This window comes from Orbicella franksi, chromosome 3 (assembly GCF_964199315.1).
Source record: "Orbicella franksi chromosome 3, jaOrbFran1.1, whole genome shotgun sequence".
NCBI lineage: Eukaryota > Metazoa > Cnidaria > Anthozoa > Scleractinia > Merulinidae > Orbicella > Orbicella franksi.
Window position 1 is genome coordinate 2,273,053 of NC_138147.1, and position 18,869 is coordinate 2,291,921.

At 39.7% G+C, this 18,869-nt stretch overlaps 3 protein-coding genes across 3 annotated transcripts; 1 reads left to right on the forward strand and 2 right to left on the reverse strand.

Annotated features, from left to right (window-relative positions):
- Positions 1–3,983: 3,983 nt before the first annotated feature.
- On the reverse strand, positions 3,984–8,603 carry LOC145480625 (NADH dehydrogenase [ubiquinone] 1 alpha subcomplex assembly factor 4-like). Its single transcript, XM_081458900.1, has 3 exons — positions 8,458–8,603; positions 7,331–7,431; positions 3,984–5,603 (listed from the first exon to the last, which is right to left on the reverse strand). The coding sequence occupies exons 1-3, from the start codon at positions 8,600–8,602 to the stop codon at positions 5,316–5,318; spliced, it is 534 nt and encodes a 177-aa protein (XP_081315026.1). The 5' UTR covers position 8,603; the 3' UTR covers positions 3,984–5,315.
- Positions 8,604–9,310: 707 nt separating this feature from the next.
- LOC145480622 (microtubule-associated tyrosine carboxypeptidase 1-like) lies at positions 9,311–13,235 on the reverse strand. The gene is made up of 4 exons (XM_081458897.1): positions 12,650–13,235; positions 11,158–11,326; positions 10,322–10,489; positions 9,311–9,729 (listed from the first exon to the last, which is right to left on the reverse strand). The coding sequence occupies exons 1-4, from the start codon at positions 13,220–13,222 to the stop codon at positions 9,314–9,316; spliced, it is 1,326 nt and encodes a 441-aa protein (XP_081315023.1). The 5' UTR covers positions 13,223–13,235; the 3' UTR covers positions 9,311–9,313.
- A 174-nt stretch (positions 13,236–13,409) lies between these two features.
- On the forward strand, positions 13,410–18,365 carry LOC145480624 (EEF1A lysine methyltransferase 1-like). The gene is made up of 5 exons (XM_081458899.1): positions 13,410–13,476; positions 15,093–15,242; positions 16,016–16,095; positions 16,633–16,913; positions 17,553–18,365. Exons 1-5 carry the CDS (start codon positions 13,444–13,446, stop codon positions 17,681–17,683), a joined length of 675 nt encoding a protein of 224 aa, XP_081315025.1. The 5' UTR covers positions 13,410–13,443; the 3' UTR covers positions 17,684–18,365.
- Positions 18,366–18,869: the final 504 nt, after the last annotated feature.

Genomic DNA, 18,869 nt, shown 5'->3' on the forward strand with positions numbered 1-18,869 from the left:
AGGCATGCAATCACTACACTTGATTTAGTTTATTCAGTTCCATGATTTCTCGACCACTTATGTCCCACAATGGTAAATTTATGAAAAAACAGGAATATTTTAATTCTATCAAAGAAAGTTATATCACACTTTGCGTGCCTCAAAGTAAGACTTGTAGCACAAACACTTTTACACAAAACACTTACTAGAAACCTTTTTTAAGAGGAGGAACATTTTCCTTTTCAACATTTTGTAACCCTGAAGGCGGTCGGTACCTATGCCATATATTTGAAATGAGAATTTCTCACGGAGAAATATAGTCTGTGTATAGTTTTAATTTATAACACTGTTGAGTTTTCCAAGGAAAAAACAGTTTCCTTTACTCGCCATAACAAAGAAGGAGGGAAAATAAATTGTTGAGAAAAGAACAGAAGTGTATTGTTTTGCTGTTTTGATTTTACATGCGCTATGGGCGCAATGGCTTGCCTATCATCTCCCCACCTTATGAAGTTGTGAATCTGGTTCGGAAAAGTAATTGAATTCTCCAATGGTGAATTATGCAAACTAGTGGAAAGAGTAAAGAGAATTTGGATATAAAAGGGGCTAAATATTTTAACAAATCAAGTTTTGCTGGTCACGCAATTTCTGAGGAAAGATGACTACGTGACAAGCAGAAATTATTTCGTGACCAGCTAAATTCACTCGTGTTTTACCTCGATCCCAGGCTTTCTCCCCTTTGCCTCCCACGTCAAGGGAGGGAGGCAAATAAAGGAGGGAGAGCCTGAATTGAATCGAAGTCAACTCTCGAACTGCTTTTCCACAACCGCGCAACTTTGAAGAATTTGGTCACGACGCCGCTGCTCAGCCGCAGTTGTGATGATAACCTATATTTTAGCATTTCTAGCTGCTATCAAGTCTAATGACTAGATTTTAAAAAAACCCGTCTGGTTCAGTTACTACAAATTGTGTAACAAAATATTAGAGGATCGAACAAAGTTCCCTGTAGTGTATGCCGGGAGTGTATGTGCAGGGGGCGTTTTCTTTGACACTGGGATCTTAGACAACTAAACAAATAAGTCTTAAAATAGAACTAAGAAAAACCTCCACAAAGGTCGAAAAAACTATAGCATTACGAAGCGCAAGCCAGAAGAAATTAAGTTTGTTAAAAACTGCTAAGAGTTCTGGATCACGTCTTGTAAGCGCACGTTTGAAGCTTCTGACATCATTCAGTGAAAAGCTCGAAAGATCGAGATTACAGGATAGGTAAAAATAACTTGACCTCCGTTTTAGTAGTCTTTCCAAATATGTTGCTTTAGCAGTCTGTGGTCATACCTACCACTGGTAAATAACGAGAAAATATCACCACTATCACCGCAGGCGATGACGCCTGTTTCGGTTTCATAAAAGAAGGTTAAGAGGTTAATTTTGTTCCGAACCACTTGTTCAGTGCCAGTGGTTTCGATAGCTCAACTCACCACTTTTAGACCCCTGTGTTATTCAACGTTATGCGTTGGAATATACACTTGAACCCCGTAAAGGGAAAAAAAATGTTCTAGAGGGTGGGGACGCGAGATAGCCGAAAGAAGATGAATAAATAGTATTTACAAGGGAAAATGGTTTGATTTCGAGATAGGGTGCAGTTCAAGATATAACCGAGTTCGAAATAAAGGTGGCGAGGTTCAACTCTTTACGCTTTGAGTATGGATTGTAATCAGTTTTTACACATAAAAGCTTCGCCTAACTTTTGTATAAATCAACTTCTAAAAGGATTTCAAAACTAATTTCTTCCGAAATAATCGGATCAAACTTCTTTCAGCAATCACTCCCAGAAACAGAAGACTGTGAGAATATTGTGAACATGGCAATTCCACACAACGGAAGTCTGTTCCACAGAGAACTGGGAAGCGAAACGGAAGCACATCTTTCCTTTGCTGACCTTTGCTAACAGAAAACTTCAGTTGAAACGAAAAGCAGCGATTTCCTAATCTAAAACTCGCTCTAACGCAGCTTAAATACTGAAAAGCAAAGGCAAATTGATTTCACTGCCTTCCGGTTCCAAAATTTAGCGGATGGGGAGGGGCATGGTAGGTATTTGATTTAATCAGGAGAGGGCGTTAAGCAGATTATTGTTACAAGGGATGATTAAGCATCCCTGAGGCGACAATTTAATAAGCATCATTTGTGTTCTTTTGCGATATAACGATGTTAGCCTGTTTAGCATGACTAGCAGTATTTCTCATGAGATGTCGCGTGAGAGAACACCGCGCGCGCCCCACGAAGCTGCTGGTTGCGCTCGTTTACAGAAAGAAAAATCGTCAGATCCTACGCCACGTGGAGTTTAGCGAAGAAGCGCGAAAACACGAGGAATAAGAGCTTGACACGACAGCTCCCCAGGGTCACGTGCGCTGAAACAGGATTCTTTGAGAGTAATAGGTGAAAAAAAAGAACGAGAAATCATCATGTCCAACACTAATTACTGAAAAAAAGGTAATTAAGAAAAGGTTATGCAAAACAATGCAAATAGGCTACGAAACTCGCATTCTTGAAATACTGAAATATGGTCTTGTATGGGTACTAGTCACATGCCAATCTACTTACAAATTGGAAAGATCATTTTCGAGATCAGTTTCTCTATCTCAAGACTAGCCCGTCTGAGAAAATAAGCGATATTACTGGAAGAGAAATTAAAAAGGCTGCTTTGAATCACCGAGGCTATATAACGGTTTCAGCGATAAAACGGGTCAAGAGAAGATGCCAAAAGGCAAACAGACACTTTATTAGATAACTTCCTGGAATGCCTTCCTGTTAGAAACTTCGTAAACGAGATTCCATGCAAGCTGCGGATAATTTGCGTAGGGCTAATGGTGGACCTTGCTCAATATGACTGAGCACACGGTCATTTTCTTCAGCGACGTCGCTTCGGAAAATGGCGTATCATGCGTGCTGATCACGTGTAAGTATACAGCGTACTCGATAGCATGCACGTGCTCGTTTGAACTGGATGAGAAAAAGATAGGAAACTCTTCCAAAAGTTTTGGCGAAGATTTGTCCAAAATGCGAAACTTAATCACGCCGAGAGATGGAGAAAAACAAGCAGAAATCGGAAATCGGTGATATCACTACTGAGGAACGCACGTGCTCGGACATGCTACTTCCTGACAAGAAGTCTAAACTCTTGGCGACATGTTTTATTCAATTATCCTTATCTGTATTATTATCTTAATCAGAATCTCGGAGCCTTCGGGTCTGAGTGACAGTCAGGGCTACTTAATTACAAATATTCGCCTCACATGCCTTCCAGCAAAGTACATTTAAAGCCGGTCAAATTCTTTTAATTGTCATTTAGTAGCTAAAAAGTAGTGAGTATCTGCAGACCAACAAATACCTAGAAAAAAGGGTTGTTTACGACTTAACGTTGTGTTTGCTTCATTCTGTTTTTCTCCGCTGCCTATGCTTAAAAATGTTATGATATTTCATACAGTTAAACTCTAATCAGACAAAATGTGCGAGTTCTAGTCACATGTAATCATAAGAGAGACTGGTGCCGTACTGTTTACAATATCATAGGAATGTCTGAATACTTTTTTTCACGAATGACCAACATCATGCTAATATCTCTGTTTTTCAATCGAGTCACATTGGTTAAGCCGCATTTACCAAAGTTCTCATTCTGCAAAGTGTTTCATCAGCCACCAAAATGATCCGCCTTATCTACCTGCAGATACGTGACGCTAAAGATTTCCCCCCAGGAAATATTTTGGAAACACAAAAATGTTTTAAATTGCTGGGTAAAGATTTCTTCACGTACAGAATGAAGGCAGACAGATTATCATACATAACCATAATATCACTTAATGATTGTAATAACGGGCTTAAAACCCCTGAATTTAAAAAAAGAGAACAACAACATAAAAATGCAATTTTGTTCTGGATGGAATGGCTAGTTGTACTCTTGATAGTTTTAGCCATTAACTCATTTATTTTTTTACCCTTTTATCATTACCTTATTTTTTGGGGATTTAGCAGTCAGCAAAGCAGACAAGAGCTCCCTTCGAGAATTGAGTTGTGAAGGTTCTTGGCTCTCACAATTGCCAATAAAATACAAATTCCAAAACGAGTCAAAGTTGATTGAAAGCAAAATTCGAAATGCGTTGGTGCATTTTCGAATTTAAAACTGAATGTTTCCCCTGGAATGCGTCCCGGCCCATATTAAAACACTTTTCAGTGTTCATGTTTTGGTTCCTTCGTTCATACATTCGCGGAATGCTGGAAATAACCGCTGTTGGAAAAGCATTCTATCCAAGAGAGTTAGCACTAATACCCTTGGTGCTTCAACCTACAGAAACTGGACTTCACCACCGAGCTCTGGCGACAATTCTATGATAAAAAGATATCACTAATGGAAAGGATCCAAGAAATTCTGCTATACGGGCTTGGATTTTACAGCTCTCAAACAGCCGCGGGAAAGTTATCAACTGAATTTTCCGTTTAACTTAAGAAAGAAAACCAAAGCAAAATCAGTTTCGTAACGTCGCCGTTTATTTCTGCAGGTTCATGGAAACTTTGAACACGGTAGCAATGATTTTAGGGGAGGAGAGGGGAAGAGTTGGCAAGCCACTGCATTAGCACCAACACATATCAGTGTGTTACTTTGAGTCACAGGAAAAAAAACATTTCACAATGAAAAGATACCGCTGGGCCCTTAAATGCTAAAATAACAACGTTTTCCTGTCTCTTTTCTCTCTCGCCTTTATTCTTTGAAGAGCAAGTTCGCCAGTCCTTCAGACAAGGATTATGTCCGGTTCTCACAGCGTGAAATAACTGGTCTTCGTCATTATCAGCAATCCCTCAGTATCGAGTAAGATGTCAACTCGGTATTATTCAGTAAAAGGTTGAAAGGTAAAGTTGACCGCTCAGAGTATGTATTTTTTTTCACCAAAGAAAACTAGCAGTTGGCGGTATTTCTGTAAAGTTTGACTATTAAAGTGGTGAAAGATACCGAGATATAATATTTGCCATGATTGAATTGACTTTTGTCACCACCAAACCATCGACTGCACTCGAACGTTCTACCGCCGATGCAACATTTTTTTACTATCCAAACGGAAACGATCGAAATCAGTCAAACTGAAGAGAACAAGACACAAATTGGAATAACTTGGAGTTCATACCAAAATTTCCCCACACAGCGTTGCCTTTTTTTTTCCCAAGGAGCTGATCAACGGATATCGACACTGTTAAGTAACCAATCATATGATACCGTAAATTGTTTCCCTGCCATGCGACATCAATCCATATTCACCGGCCGCAGCAGATATAGGTCCATATCAACCATGTCAACCAAGAAACTTCGGCTCCTCCGGTCTGGGTAAGTCTCTTTTCTTAACAATTGCGTAGTCACTATAAAATTTCAAAACCGCAGACAAGGCCTCCTGGTCGAGTTGGTAATGTTTAGCAAGCGTCTCTGCTGTCCATGTGTCGGGATCCTCCAGTCTTTTCGCAAACAGTTCCGACAACTGAACGTTGGTTATTTTCCCCTTGGGCACCTGGCCGATTTCAGCAGGACCCCGTGACTCACGAGACATGGGTAGACTCCTTTTTGTTTCGGCGCTTCTCGTGATTGGCTGAAAGAAGTGTCAAGTGTTTTGATTGGTCAAAGAGTTCACCAATAAGGGAACTAGCGACTGAAATTGGCGAAATGCAAAATTATCACAAAATGATGCAAAACATCTCGCTGGACATAAATGTGCAGGTAGCCATTTAAAAAAAAATACGTTATGCAACCTTTGTATTCGTCATGACACCATGCAGTTATTTAGAAAATATGGAAAAAATAACATATCCTTTCTCATATCACTATTAGTCCTAGCTCTAAGCTATACCAGTTCCCATGGTTAGACCTATTTATTCACTATACTGGCTGGCATATCACACTGAGCTGCCTTGCACCAAGCTTCTAATTAGTTCACACTCCTCTACCTGAAATCACTAGCTGGCGTACAGATATTCCGTGCTAACTGCATCCGCTTGCTATTTGCACCATTGAGTCATAACTAACTGACTTACTGTATGCATTCCTTTTCACTTGCAATCTTCCTGTAATAGTATTCACTCTACAGGGCTGCAAATAATTTTTTTCTCTTGAAAGGACATTTGTCCTACTAAGACACCATCTTGGTCAGACAAAACAAATAATTTATTGTGGTTGGACATCACTGAAAAAGGAAAGATTTACTCAATGTAGATTTTTACTCATCCTTACCATAAAATGATTTACGATAAAAAATTGTCTGGACATAATGTCTGACAGTTGGCATTTTGTTGGACATGAGCAAATTTTGGTCAGCCAATGCCTGATGACCAACTGTTATTTGCAGCCCCGCTTTATGTTCTCACTACTTTTCTAAAACCCAACCCAGCTTTATGGGTGAAAGGGCACATTGGCATGAATAGACTGTTACAAAGCATGCTAACAGCTACACCTGCGGGGCTCGAAAAAAGTGTGTCCGGCCGTCCGGGACTATTATCTGCATGCAGCCAGGATGCGCAAAAAGCTCTTTGTAAAAGAACACTTGCTAAGCAGACTAGTCCAGAACAAGTAGATTTTCCTATTGGCAAGTAACTTTTTATCCTCACTTGCCCAATGGGAGAGGGCCCAGGCAAGTTGTCTGCCAACTAAATAACAAAAAGTAATCTAAGACTTGCCCATGGCAAGTAAAATGTGAGAGCTGCTTGTCCGAAAGGTAAGCTGGAATTCAACTTTCTTTGGAGCCCTGGACCCATACATTTAACCAGTCAAAATGTTTCCCAAAATGTTAATTACGAAGTCTGTTGGCTCATTCTGTAAAGAGTTCAGGAAACTATCTGGGAGACAATGAAAAGATGTCTGCAGTCTTTCAAAATATTATAATAAAACTGAATTAATTCTATGTTAAGTGGAGAATTGCATTTTCACCATTCATTATGCAATCTCCCCCTGCAACATGAACGTTCTTTCAGAAACCAAGAAATGTATGTGCAGGAATAGAGTGTGCTTTTGATTTGTTATTATTTAAAAGCCAGTGATGATCTTACAGATAGCAACCTTAGAAAAAAACATTTTAAACTGCTGAGGTACACAAACATGCCTCTTCCAAGAGTGATTTAAATCTAATTTCTCTTCCTATGCTATCAATACAGTTTAAACAGACAAGTGATGAGAATAAAGAAAAGAATCTACTCAGGTGATATTGTTGCCTTGGTTTACTACCGAATGCTCAGAGTTAATACTAAAAGATGTTTATACTGTGATACTCAAGTAAAAAAATAAAAAAATAAAAAAAAAAATAAATAAATAAAATAAAATGCTTACCATTTGTGCTGGAGCTTCCAGTGTATCAATTTTGAAATCTTTGAGTCGACCTAAGAACTCATCATCTTTTCTATCTCTTTCTTTAAACAGTTCTTCATTTTCTGGAAATAAAAGGTAAATAAACTTGCTGCATACTATGAACTAAAATTGAATTCTTAAGTTCTTTGGGAAGCACACAGGACACTGAAGAGGAAATATGACCCAAGATTAATACAATACCCCAGCCAAGCTCAAGTAAACACCTCTGAATCTGATGCAATAGATGGACTTATGCAATAACTATTAGAGCTTGTATACAAGCTCTCTACCTTGGGATTAGACAGCTCACAGGGTAAAAAGAGGGGGAAGGACAAATCTTTCTTTCTTTTCCCTTTCTCCCTCCTCTACCTTGTCTTTTTATTTCCTCTTTTTATTTAGTCTTTTTCAATTGTTAAATAGCATTGTTATATGTTGCATTGTATTTTAAGCCATGATTTGTCGACACAATGCAATATACTTTAATTATACAATTGGCACTGTGAAGTCTTTAGCCTTTCCTTATCTTATTCATAAGCAAATAGAATGCCAAGATAGAGAAGATACCGGGGGGGGGGGGGGGGGGGGAATCCTGTATAAAAAGGACGGCAGGTGCTTGTTGGAAATTAGAACCCCTTAGAGGTACCAAGACCCTGTTTTGTGGGGGGTGGCTTGAAATCTTTTTCACTCCTAAAGTAACACATTAACTAATACTGCTTTTTTTTTGCCTCAATACCCTAAACAGTACTGTGAAAGCCCCTGCTGTGGGTCCTTCCCAGGCTGAACACCCTGAGAGATACCAAATCCGCTTTTTAAAACCCTAAAAGGTACGACAAGCACCCCCGGGAAGACACGGCGGGAACAAAATGGAATTGCTATGTCATTCATACACTGCAAACCTGCAAAGTTGATTGGATTTATGACCAAAAAAAAGAAGTTCTGTCGCGTATTTCAGTTACAGAAATGTCTACAAAATTTATCTGCGATATCTACATGGAGAGATTATGGAATTTAAGTTAAAACTTAGTTAAAATCAAACTATAACTGCACCGGATAGGAGCATGTGATACCTCGCGACGAGCTGCAAGGTAAAATTTGCTCAAAGTACTCACGTTTTCGCGCATCAGCTAATACAGCCTGGGAGCTGGGATGACTTGGAGCTACTTTTGGTTTGTTTTCCAGTATTTTATCCACTCTCCGTTGTGTTTCAAGAGGTTTTTTTATAAAACGAGTTGCTCGTGAAATTCTGGCCCCCATGTTGCATTTTTAGTTTTTTGGCGTACTCCGCTGACTGGCTGGTGAAAATTCGTGTTACCCAGATCACCACGGCCAATCACAGCACTCACGACCTCACAATCTCAGATTATCATCTATTCAATCTGTCATTTCTCCCGAGGCGAGAAATAATATTTACAGTGGACTCGGTGGAGAAGGTGTTTGGCCAAAGAGGCTGTGTTACGCAATGCATTTGACGCAACCAAGTTCTGTGGAAAAAAAGGGACCTCCTTTAGGGAGGACCCTGGGGTGGGTTTCGAAAAAAAACAGCACTCTCGAAACACCATTTTTCTTTCTTTCTTTTTTATTCCACGCCATTTTCAAGTGTGTTTAAAGCTTAGTTCTCGAATTTGGAGATACGGGTTATCCTTATCAGCTCCCTTCACGCTTGTACCATACTGACACTTCGGATAAATGATCAGTCGCAAACTCTATAAACACAGTCAAACCATCAGCAATAAAATTTTATTCTCAGACAAAATCCTGCTTAATAAACTGTACTGACGTATAAACCAAAATCCCTTATTATTTCGTCAGTTCGCACCACACTTATTATATTTTCTTCGTCAGTTCTTATCACACTCACTTTATTATTTTTTTCGTCAGTTCTTATCACACTCACACGTGTACTTTCAATGCACTTGGATCGAAGACAGCACATCCAAAAAACCCTACAGACACTAAGTTACGTTGCTACGACAACGGAGCGAAGGACGCAGCACTCGTACACAGACGTCTGTAGGTGCTGGATCGCCGGGATAAAATCCTTGGACGCGCTGTTGAAAAAGACAGACCGCTCCGTGATCTTGAAGGACAACATGAACTTCGATCTTTCGGCGAAGAGAATGGTTTCCTTTTCCGGTCTTTTGGCCTGGCGGCATTTCGACACGAGGATAAAGGTCTAGTTATTTTCTGTATGAGTCCATTCGTTAAAGCAATTTCGTTCAGGGTTTTCTTGTAAGACACTATGTCCCTAAGGAAGTGAGGTAATTTCACGCAGTCCTGGCGCGCGATGCGCCTGATTCTTCTGAGTTCATCGCAACAGATTTTTCCCGCGTAAAGGAGCTTGAAATCGATCTCGTTGACTTGACGCAGAATCATGACAGCTCCTACGGTAAAAAGAACAATTTGAAGGTAACTGCGTTATAATTTATTCACATTTTACTGCCAAATTTTACTGTCTGTCACTGTACACCAGAAGTCCTGGTATAGACTGATTTTAAACCTTCAAGTCTGACGGCGTGAATTTATTTTGTTCACGTGACTATGGGAACCACGTTTCGACAGGTTTCTAAGAGTATTTAGAGGAATTCTACTGATAAAAATGCTGCAATCTTATTGGCTGAGCTACTCGCAAACTATCAGCCAGTAGCGTTTTCTCGTTTGACGAGTGCGCGCACGTACACAACAGGAAAGATTCCAAACGACAAATCAGCCCGCGCGATTTTTCTGAGGCGAAAACAATTGGGAATGGTCAGCTGAAGAAAATTTAAATAAGAATTCTACTGAAACAATTAGATTATTAGCCCTTGAGTTCTATGAGGTGATAGTTGACTCCACCTTCGGCCTCATCAACTATCTCGAGCTCATAATCTAATCGCTAATTTACTATGTTTTACAAGTTGTATGATCTTCCGACTTCCGCGGACGCAACACAAGTTATAATTAATACAATCGTGTTCTTTCACACCCTGGACATACCTTCGAAATAGCACTGATCGTATCCACAGCCCCCTATATCGCTACAGTCTGACAAGCAGCGCTTGGCTCGTACCACCTGCTTCCATCGCTGCTCTGGATCGTAAATGTATATTGCCAGATGCTCAAACAGTTCCTTGAAAGACATTTCAATTGACATACACGCAGTATCTGAAATATAGCAGTGTCAAAATTACGGTAATTGCAAAGCAATCCCATTTTAGCAATGTCCATTTTTTACTCCGTTACAGATCTTTTACGGTTTGGCTAGGTTTCGCCTAATGGACTCATCCTATAATATGACCTATTTTGCGATTGAATGTTGTAACATTTGTGAAACACAATGGATGATAAATTATTCCCTTATGTTAGAGCGAGATCGTTAATGATTTACAATGGTCATTTTCATACTGGTGGACGCATTACCCGTCCAGAACGATAATGTGTCCTCGCCGTTTTTATACTAAAGAGGCATTATCCGTCTGGACCAGGACTTGGGTAAACATTTGTAGTTCGTCGGTTATGCGTCTTTAATATAAAGACGGGCGCAAGACGCATAATACGTCTAGATGAACTATCCTTCGAAATACGTCTTGAACGACGCACTACGAGATACAGAATGTCTCGACACATGATACGTCTTGTGCCCGTCATAACCAGATGAACTACATATGTTTGCCCAAGTTCGTCCAGACAGGGGATAATGCGTCTTTAGTATAAAAAGGCCATATCACATCTAAGAAATTTAACAAAATTCCTGGTCTTAACGGAAGTTGATAACCACCCCCTCCCCCTTCCGCCCCGTATGCCTGTGCGTAACACAGTTTCAAGATACGTACAGTACAGTAGAGCCGGTAGAAACAGCATCTTGACTTGCGCTTGATAAATAGTGTTAATAGCCGCCAGTCCTTCTTCATTTACCCTGCCAGCGTAAGACCTGGGAGTCCGCAAATCAAACTTTTTCCTGTTGGAAAACCACGGTTGCAAACCATCATTCGTAGCACGAAGCTAATGTCGATCGAGGATCACAAGTCAAGGGCATTTGATTTAGAAGACGATTTGGAATTTTGCTGAGTTTGCTCCCATAATTGCAATAAATGGAAATCAGTGTATGGAGCGTATGCACATGACGTCATGGCAGCCATATTAGTGTTCCAGTTAAAACAATGAAACGGCTGCCGTGTCGGTGTACCAAACTAATCCTGTGGGAGCTCAATTCTTTTCTTATGTGAACACTTTCTTTTGTCCCAATAAATTTGCATGGCCACTGGGCACGTGAGTGAATACGCTCTATTCATGACGTTTATGAAATTGAAATGATATGATGATGATTAACAAATATTGATTAAATTAATTAAGCTTACCACCAGTTCAGTTGGTATCTGGTTCTGCCACCAGTCACTACACCACTTTCTATTAAATCCGCCGAATATAAGCTTGCTCAGTTGCTGTTAAAAATGTTGCAACAGGCAGCTTATCTTACCGAGAAAACTTTTAATGGATAGGTTCTCTGCAGGTCTTCCTCACAACAAAAGTATGCCACGGATTCAGGCGAATTGATGACCTTGCTGTTCATTCGCGTGTAACGCGAAGTGTGTGTGTACATTTCACTAATCGAGATGAACCGGCACTTTGTTGGGTTTATGAGCACGTGATATCACGCAGTCGCTTCAGAAAAGTTTGGATGTGATGTATTCAGAAAGCTTGGAAATCTTAAAACATGTCCGATCGAGTAATCGAATGATCGGAAGCCTTTTTTGCTAGGTACATTTTTCTTGAAAATTGTCAAAGTGGTTGACACCTGTATAAACAACAGAAATATGTAAACAAAGAAAACATTACAGGACAATCTTGTTTACACACCGTTAGATTCTTATCTTGTGCTTCACACACAAATCTTCATTCTGTGAGCAGAAACCAAAGTTTTTATCAAGAATCATTCCTTTTCAGCTGATTTTAGCAAGAAGTCGAAGAAACGTCAATTTGCAGTTCTTTGATCATCAATTCTTTGATCACAAAAGAGCAACTACCAGCACCAGAAATTAAAACTTTTTGGCAACTCGTTGTTCCAAGGAAATTCCAACATACCCCAAGCGAAAAATATGTCGATAGCAGTCAATGTCACAGACATAACAGATATCGACACCCGCAGTGAAGCATGAAACCACATTTTAATTTGATTAAATAAATCTCACCAAGATATTTCAAATGTAAACAAAAAAATTACTTTAAGCTCCTTATATAGACCTAATAACATATAGCCCCTAAAGACTTCAAATTTTGACTCTTACTCCAAACCAGTCAAATGAAAAGTTAGCACAAAAAGGATACGAAATGCGTCCCAATTTCATGATCCATCAAACCTTTTATCCCATGTTCTCGAAGGTACACATTTTCATTGCTTTTCTTGAGCCACAGAGTGAATTTCCGTGCTTCCGGCCGGTTGTATCGCACATTAGGTCCCTGCCATAACATCTTTCCACTGCAGTTGAGATCGTTTGTCCAGAAAACGCTTAGCGAACCATCCAAACCATGCGATTTTAAATACTGTAAGACTGTCTGCGATGCTTGACCAAGCGAAATCCTCTCTCCAAATGCCGCGTCCAGAAACACATCCCCACTGCCATAAACATCTCGCACGCGTTCTAGAATGTAACGCGCTTCTTGAAAAAAATCGAATCGAATCTCAGCTTTCTTCTTGTTTATGCCCAGCCAGTCCACGGCTCCGGCAAATGTGAAGCGGGGCACCTTACCGAACTTGAGGAAATTTTCTTTTTCTTCTTGTAGATTGTTTATGTGGTCATTCGATTGGTACTTCAATGGCGTTTCGCGCAAAATTTTTACCGGCGTCTTGACCGACTGATCGGGCGCGTTGCCCATTTCGCTCTTGTCCGAGGAGGGCATCCCTGAATGGGACGGCAGAGAGCGATACACCAAAGCAATTTATCCTGACAGCATTCAGAAGTGGGATTTCACGGCGTCTCCAGCTGATTCGTCGACTTCATTTATGTGTGAACGAATAAAACTATTACAGCTAATTACTGTCGTTATGGAAACTTTCAATCTCAATTAGTGAGCTTAGTGACCACGCGTGTACCTAGCAGGCCAGGTTACAGGCATTCAACATGGCGGATTGCCAGAGTGCAAGCGACCAAAAGGTATGTTAGGGGTATGTTACAGTAACTGTTTCTGAGACGTACCCGTCACAAGTCGACTTCTTTATCAAGATATTTTCTCGTCAGCTAGTCTTTTTTCAAACTGAAATTTCTGCTTTCTTTAGTTTGGCGTGCACAATCGATCAAATGGCTATCTCAATTCATGCTTAATTGTGCACGTGCGTCAGTGTCGTCCGAATTTTGTGTCACTTTCCTTAGCATTCGGCTTGAAAAATTGTAGAACGTTACAAAATCATCTTCTGTCTTAAAGGTGCATGCCGTACCACATATTATGCCCGGATGATCCGATCTAGTGTTGTCCTTAGCTTTACAATGCACAGGTAGCTAGTCCAGGCACCGTACCATCCAATATTTTTTAGTGCTACGAGATATAGGCGACATTCTTCTGCTGTGAGACGATTTCAGCTGCTACAACTGTACAGTGACTTGAATATGAGGTGGTTTACAAATGAGCATTTTCTTTGGGCCTTGCTTCCTCTAACTCTAAAGTTAGCAAGCCAGTGGCCTCGGGGTGGGGTGGGGGGGTACTTTAGGAATTTCTGGGTGGGGATGTGCCACTGGGACCCTGGAACCCTTAGCCTATACCAGAGCTAGTTCAGCTGAATTTTGCTACCCTATACTAGAGTAAACTCCCCAAATCCCCCCATCTATCGACACTGTTGAGGCTGATTTGCATAAATTTAAACTTGCCGATTTGATTTTTTTATATTTTTGAGTGGCAATTCCTGGTTTCCTTAGTCTAGATCCTGGTCTAGATAAAATCGTCAACCAACTAGTCAGTTTTGTGAAAAATGATACCCTATTCTAGAGCCAAACACTCTGATTTATATACCCTATCCTAGAGTAAACTGCTGGAATACCATACCCTTAACAGCAACACATACCTATATAGCTCATATATGGCAGTGCCCACCCGGGCCAGTGGCCCAGGGCAGGGAGGGGAGTCCCCTATAAAAATGATGGGGATACACCCACAAAACAAGTCTGGAACCTTCTAGGATTTCTCTCAAAACATTCTGACATTATATGTGGAAAATAATCAGTTTACAAACTATTATAAAGTTATACTAAAGAATATAAGCTACAAAAATCAACTGGAATTGTATGATTGCTGTGTGGGAGCCCACAGCCTGTGTGGAGGGGGGTGGGGAGGAGGGGGGGAGACAGATGATATACCACCACATTCTGAAAACTTAAGAAGTACATGCACATGGAAAACAGTTTTATTATCAGTTTGAACTTGAGACTAAAACTATTCCAGTTGTCTTTTTGATAACTGATAAAATTATATTGGGTAAAAACACAATTGCTAGTGTCCCACTGTAGTTTACAGTGTGGCTCTCACTAAGCAAGGGTATATGGACCTTATTTACATGGATGTAGTACATATACTGGAAATCCAGAAAAGTAATTGAATATTATTGGCTCACTGTCAAAAGTGTCATTAATGATTAAATTGGCTAGTTTGATGGTCCCCAGAGTCTCCCATTTAACCTACCAACAAATTTATAAAAATTATTACTCAACATGTAAAGAACATAAGTTACTAAATATTCAACGCTTTTCCATGTTTTGATGTATGAAACTGTTGCCTCTAGGGTAAAGAGCCAAATGGAAGTGACAATGAGAGTGATGATGACGATATCCCTCAGTTATCGGCACATGCCTTGGCAGCTTTGCAGGAATTTTATGATGAACAGAAAACTTTAGCATCAGAAGAAAAAACCCTTAAAATAGATGAGGACTGGGTACGTTATATCAGATAGAAGACCAGGTATAGGTCTGCGTCAGGCCAATGGCCCATACTGCAAGAGCTTATTCCAGTTTCTGTAGCATGCAGTGACTAGGAGTATTACTACTCCCCCCTGAATGGGATGCTTGGCCATCCCAGAGTTACCCCCCCCCCCCCCCCAGCATTAAATTGCCGGTACTCATTTGTACACATGGATGGTGAGAGACACTGTGAGAGTAAAGCATCCTGCCCAAGAACACAATGCAATGCTGGCCAGTGCTTGAACCTGGACCACTTGATCTGGTGCACTCACGTCAACTATTAGGCTAATGGAGGTTAACCCTGGAATAGAGGAAAAAAATTCATCATCATCATCAGTCCTCATCACGCCATCGGATGGATAAGGCCTTCACAGTCTCTCTTCAGTGCAAACAAACAGAGGTACAGAGGAATAGAGGAAAAAATTACAGAAGGAATAACTCTCTTACAGTTTGTCACTGACAACTAAAAATTCCCTCTGTCATAAATGGCTAAACAAATCCAGACTAATGAAGAAGCATTATCAACCAGACAAGTAAAGAGGATAACAATAAAAAGGAAATCATCAACCACCAGATTAAAAATGTTTAATTAATATGTATACCATAAAATTCTCAGAACTCACCTTGAAAGAAATGTATGGTTACTGTAAGGAGAATTAAATCTCTGAACTTCATTCTTAAAGGGTTTAAAAAAATACAGTTAAAAAATTTTTAATTATTAAAAACAATTGTTTTATTATTCTTCTAGCAACTCAGCCAGTTTTGGTATGATTACAACACAGCTTCTGTTTTGGCAGAAGAAGCTCTAAGAGCATCAAGCAATGGCAGGTGAGGAAATTGCCCAGGGAGGGGCACAGCTTGTCCCCTTGTTTAGGTGTGAAAACTGAAGGATTGCCAAACACCATTATTTTTAGCTGTCAAAGTGTCTTTTAGGGTGTACTCAAAGAAGTAACAATAAAACGCTCTCATTTCCATTTTTAGGCTCGATTTCTGCTGGTCTCCAGTCCTGTCTACTAGCACGGGCTCCCTTCCTGAACAGTGGCTTTGGATCGAGCCTTCCATTTTAAATTTTTATCTTTTAGGGGTCAGGTTAAGCTCAGGTCACCCCAGATCGGTCTAGGGGTTTAATTCAAATTTTCCAATGAGCATCCCTGACCTTTTTGTATGGGAGTCATGGCCCCCCTCCCTTTGGGAAATTTTCAGTTAGGTTGGTGACAATATTAATAACAGACAGCTGTCAAATCCAGCACACTATTTAATCTTGATCCTCCACCTAATTCTCAGAACTGCCATTAAAAGAAGTGTTTCTTAATCAGTAAAGAAATAAACAATGTTGGTCATTCTACAATGTTCTTCTGTTTCCAGAATAGCTTGCCTTTGCGCACCAACTTTGTACAAGAAATTACTGAGCACCAAGCCTGAAGGATGTGAAGCAAAAATATTTGAATACGACAGACGATTTTCTGTGTTTGGTGAAGATTTTATATTCTATGATTACAAGAAACCGCTTGACTTACCAGCTTCCATCACTGAACACTCCTTTGATCTGGTGTTCGCCGATCCTCCTTTCCTTTCAGAAGAATGTCTGACAAAAACTGCCGAGACAATAAAATATCTTGGCAAGGAAAAAATAATTCTTTGCACTGGTAAGGACAATTTGTTTCCAGCTCAGTGAATCATTGAGTCAGTTGCTGAGATGATTAACTCCATGATTCATGGCAGGCAGTCACTAGAGGAGTATGCTTCTCCCCTTAGATGGAATGCTATGTCATTACTGAGCAGCTTCTCCACCCACCCCCCCCCCCCACCTGCCTTTATTGTTAAGTTACCTCAATTGTACATTTTTATGTAGTAAACAACTCCATGTAGAGAATGATAGTGAATGTATTGTCCAAGGCCATTGCTCTTGAAGAACACAACATTAGGCTAAATAAGAAATCTAGGACACTAGCCATCTTACAAATTCACACCAGGGAGTTTTACCTTAACCAATGGTTGGAAAGCAAACTAGACTATAATTTTCCAAAATTTCAGTTGGTTTGAGGAACTCCTGTTGTCCCCAGTTAGTATGAACTGTCAGAAAATTTCATACTATTTGTTCTTCTCTCCTATATATCCAGTCTCTAGTGTTATAAATTATTATTAATGGTACATTCTGTTACTTTGGATGGGTTTCATGATGTTGGAAAAACACTAACCATTATACCAACCACTTTTCTTGGCAAATGGTGAACACCCCTGACTCCTAATTTCCTTACACCATGCTTTTTTTCTCTTCACTTTAGGGGAAGTTATGGAAGACCTAGCATTCAAGCTACTCAGAGTAACACCTAGTACATTCCAGCCAACACATGCTAGGAATCTGGGAAACAAATTTGCTTGTTTTGTAAATTATGATAGTGACCTTAATAAATGACAAAAACTGTCAGTAGATAATGCCAAGCTCACTGATGAATACTGCTATTTATACCATGGCACAGAAAAGTATAGCCATTCAGAATATAGGAAAGCCATTGTATATTCGACAGTCTTACATCAAACCTTCCCATCATGTGCTGTGTATATGTCGCATTGATTGTGCTGGCCACTGTATTTTCTATACCAAGGTATAAAATAGTTATGAACACCATCTTGTGGTATAACCATGGAATATCTTACTTGTCAGTTTTTTTTTCCTGGTATATCCACAAGTTTTTAGGCAAACTTATGTGTATAATGAGAAAATACAAGTGACTTGTGGGATATTCCATGGTATACCACGCAAAAACGTTGCATAACTAGTATATACTAGTATATATATGAATTATTTCATGTATACTTCACATCACTAGTATATACTGTCGGAAAGATCCCAAGCTAATTGTTTCCCATCAAAGTAAGTTATGCAACACAAGGAAAAGCAACTTAAATTAAATATTTGGTCTAAAATAGTTTATTTTACAATTGCTTTCAAAATAGAGAAGCAGCAGTGAAAATAACGATCATAACTAATTTTCATGCAAGGCAATGTTTGATGTGTTAAGAGGATGTATACAAATTCAGGCAGTCTGTCTAGTATATGTTTGGATGTAATTTTAACTTGATGTGAATTATCTTTTATGAAAATATCTAATTTACATTTTGTTGAAGAGGTGTAATTTTCTCGGTTTGTACAGTAACACTGATGAAAGGAATTATCCTTTCAGCTGAAAGAGCTCTTAAAAGTAGTGACCCTCTAAATGTACAAATTTTATGGTCATTAGCAAACCCCACAAGTAGTGACACACAGAAAGTAATAAACATTGCAAAGTAGCAGTCATCGGAAAGAAGAGACCTCAAAGTTCATTGGACTTGAGAAAAACTGGAAATAACGGATACGAGACACTGATCCAAAATGATCTTACATAGTTTGATTCACATAACTCATTGTTAACTAATGGTAATGTTTCTCTTTTTGGTGTATTTGATGGCTTGGCCCACTTATGGTACAAAATTTAGCTGCACAATAGTAGAGATTGGACCCTGGAAAGTTACAACCCTCTGGAAGTAGTCACTGGAACGGGCTGGTAAATCCAAAAGTTGCGAAGGCCATTACGGTCAGAAATTTGGGAGAAGCATTTTCT

Bases quoted from the DNA above. Each gene is read 5' to 3' on its own strand.
- LOC145480625 (XM_081458900.1), bottom strand. From the start codon at position 8,602: ATGGGGGCCAGAATTTCACGAGCAACTCGTTTTATAAAAAAACCTCTT. The intron at 7,432-8,457 runs GTGAGTACTTTG...TTTTATTTCCAG, and splicing joins ATTAGCTGATGCGCGAAAAC to AAAATGAAGAACTGTTTAAA. The intron at 5,604-7,330 runs GTAAGCATTTTA...CACTTCTTTCAG, and splicing joins TGGAAGCTCCAGCACAAATG to CCAATCACGAGAAGCGCCGA.
- LOC145480622 (XM_081458897.1), bottom strand. From the start codon at position 13,222: ATGCCCTCCTCGGACAAGAGCGAAATGGGCAACGCGCCCGATCAGTCG. The intron at 11,327-12,649 runs GTATCCTTTTTG...GATCGACATTAG, and splicing joins ATGAAATTGGGACGCATTTC to CTTCGTGCTACGAATGATGG. The intron at 10,490-11,157 runs GTACGTATCTTG...GCTATATTTCAG, and splicing joins TCTACCGGCTCTACTGTACT to ATACTGCGTGTATGTCAATT.
- LOC145480624 (XM_081458899.1), top strand. From the start codon at position 13,444: ATGGCGGATTGCCAGAGTGCAAGCGACCAAAAG. The intron at 13,477-15,092 runs GTATGTTAGGGG...TGTTGCCTCTAG, and splicing joins AGAGTGCAAGCGACCAAAAG to GGTAAAGAGCCAAATGGAAG. The intron at 15,243-16,015 runs GTACGTTATATC...TTATTCTTCTAG, and splicing joins TTAAAATAGATGAGGACTGG to CAACTCAGCCAGTTTTGGTA.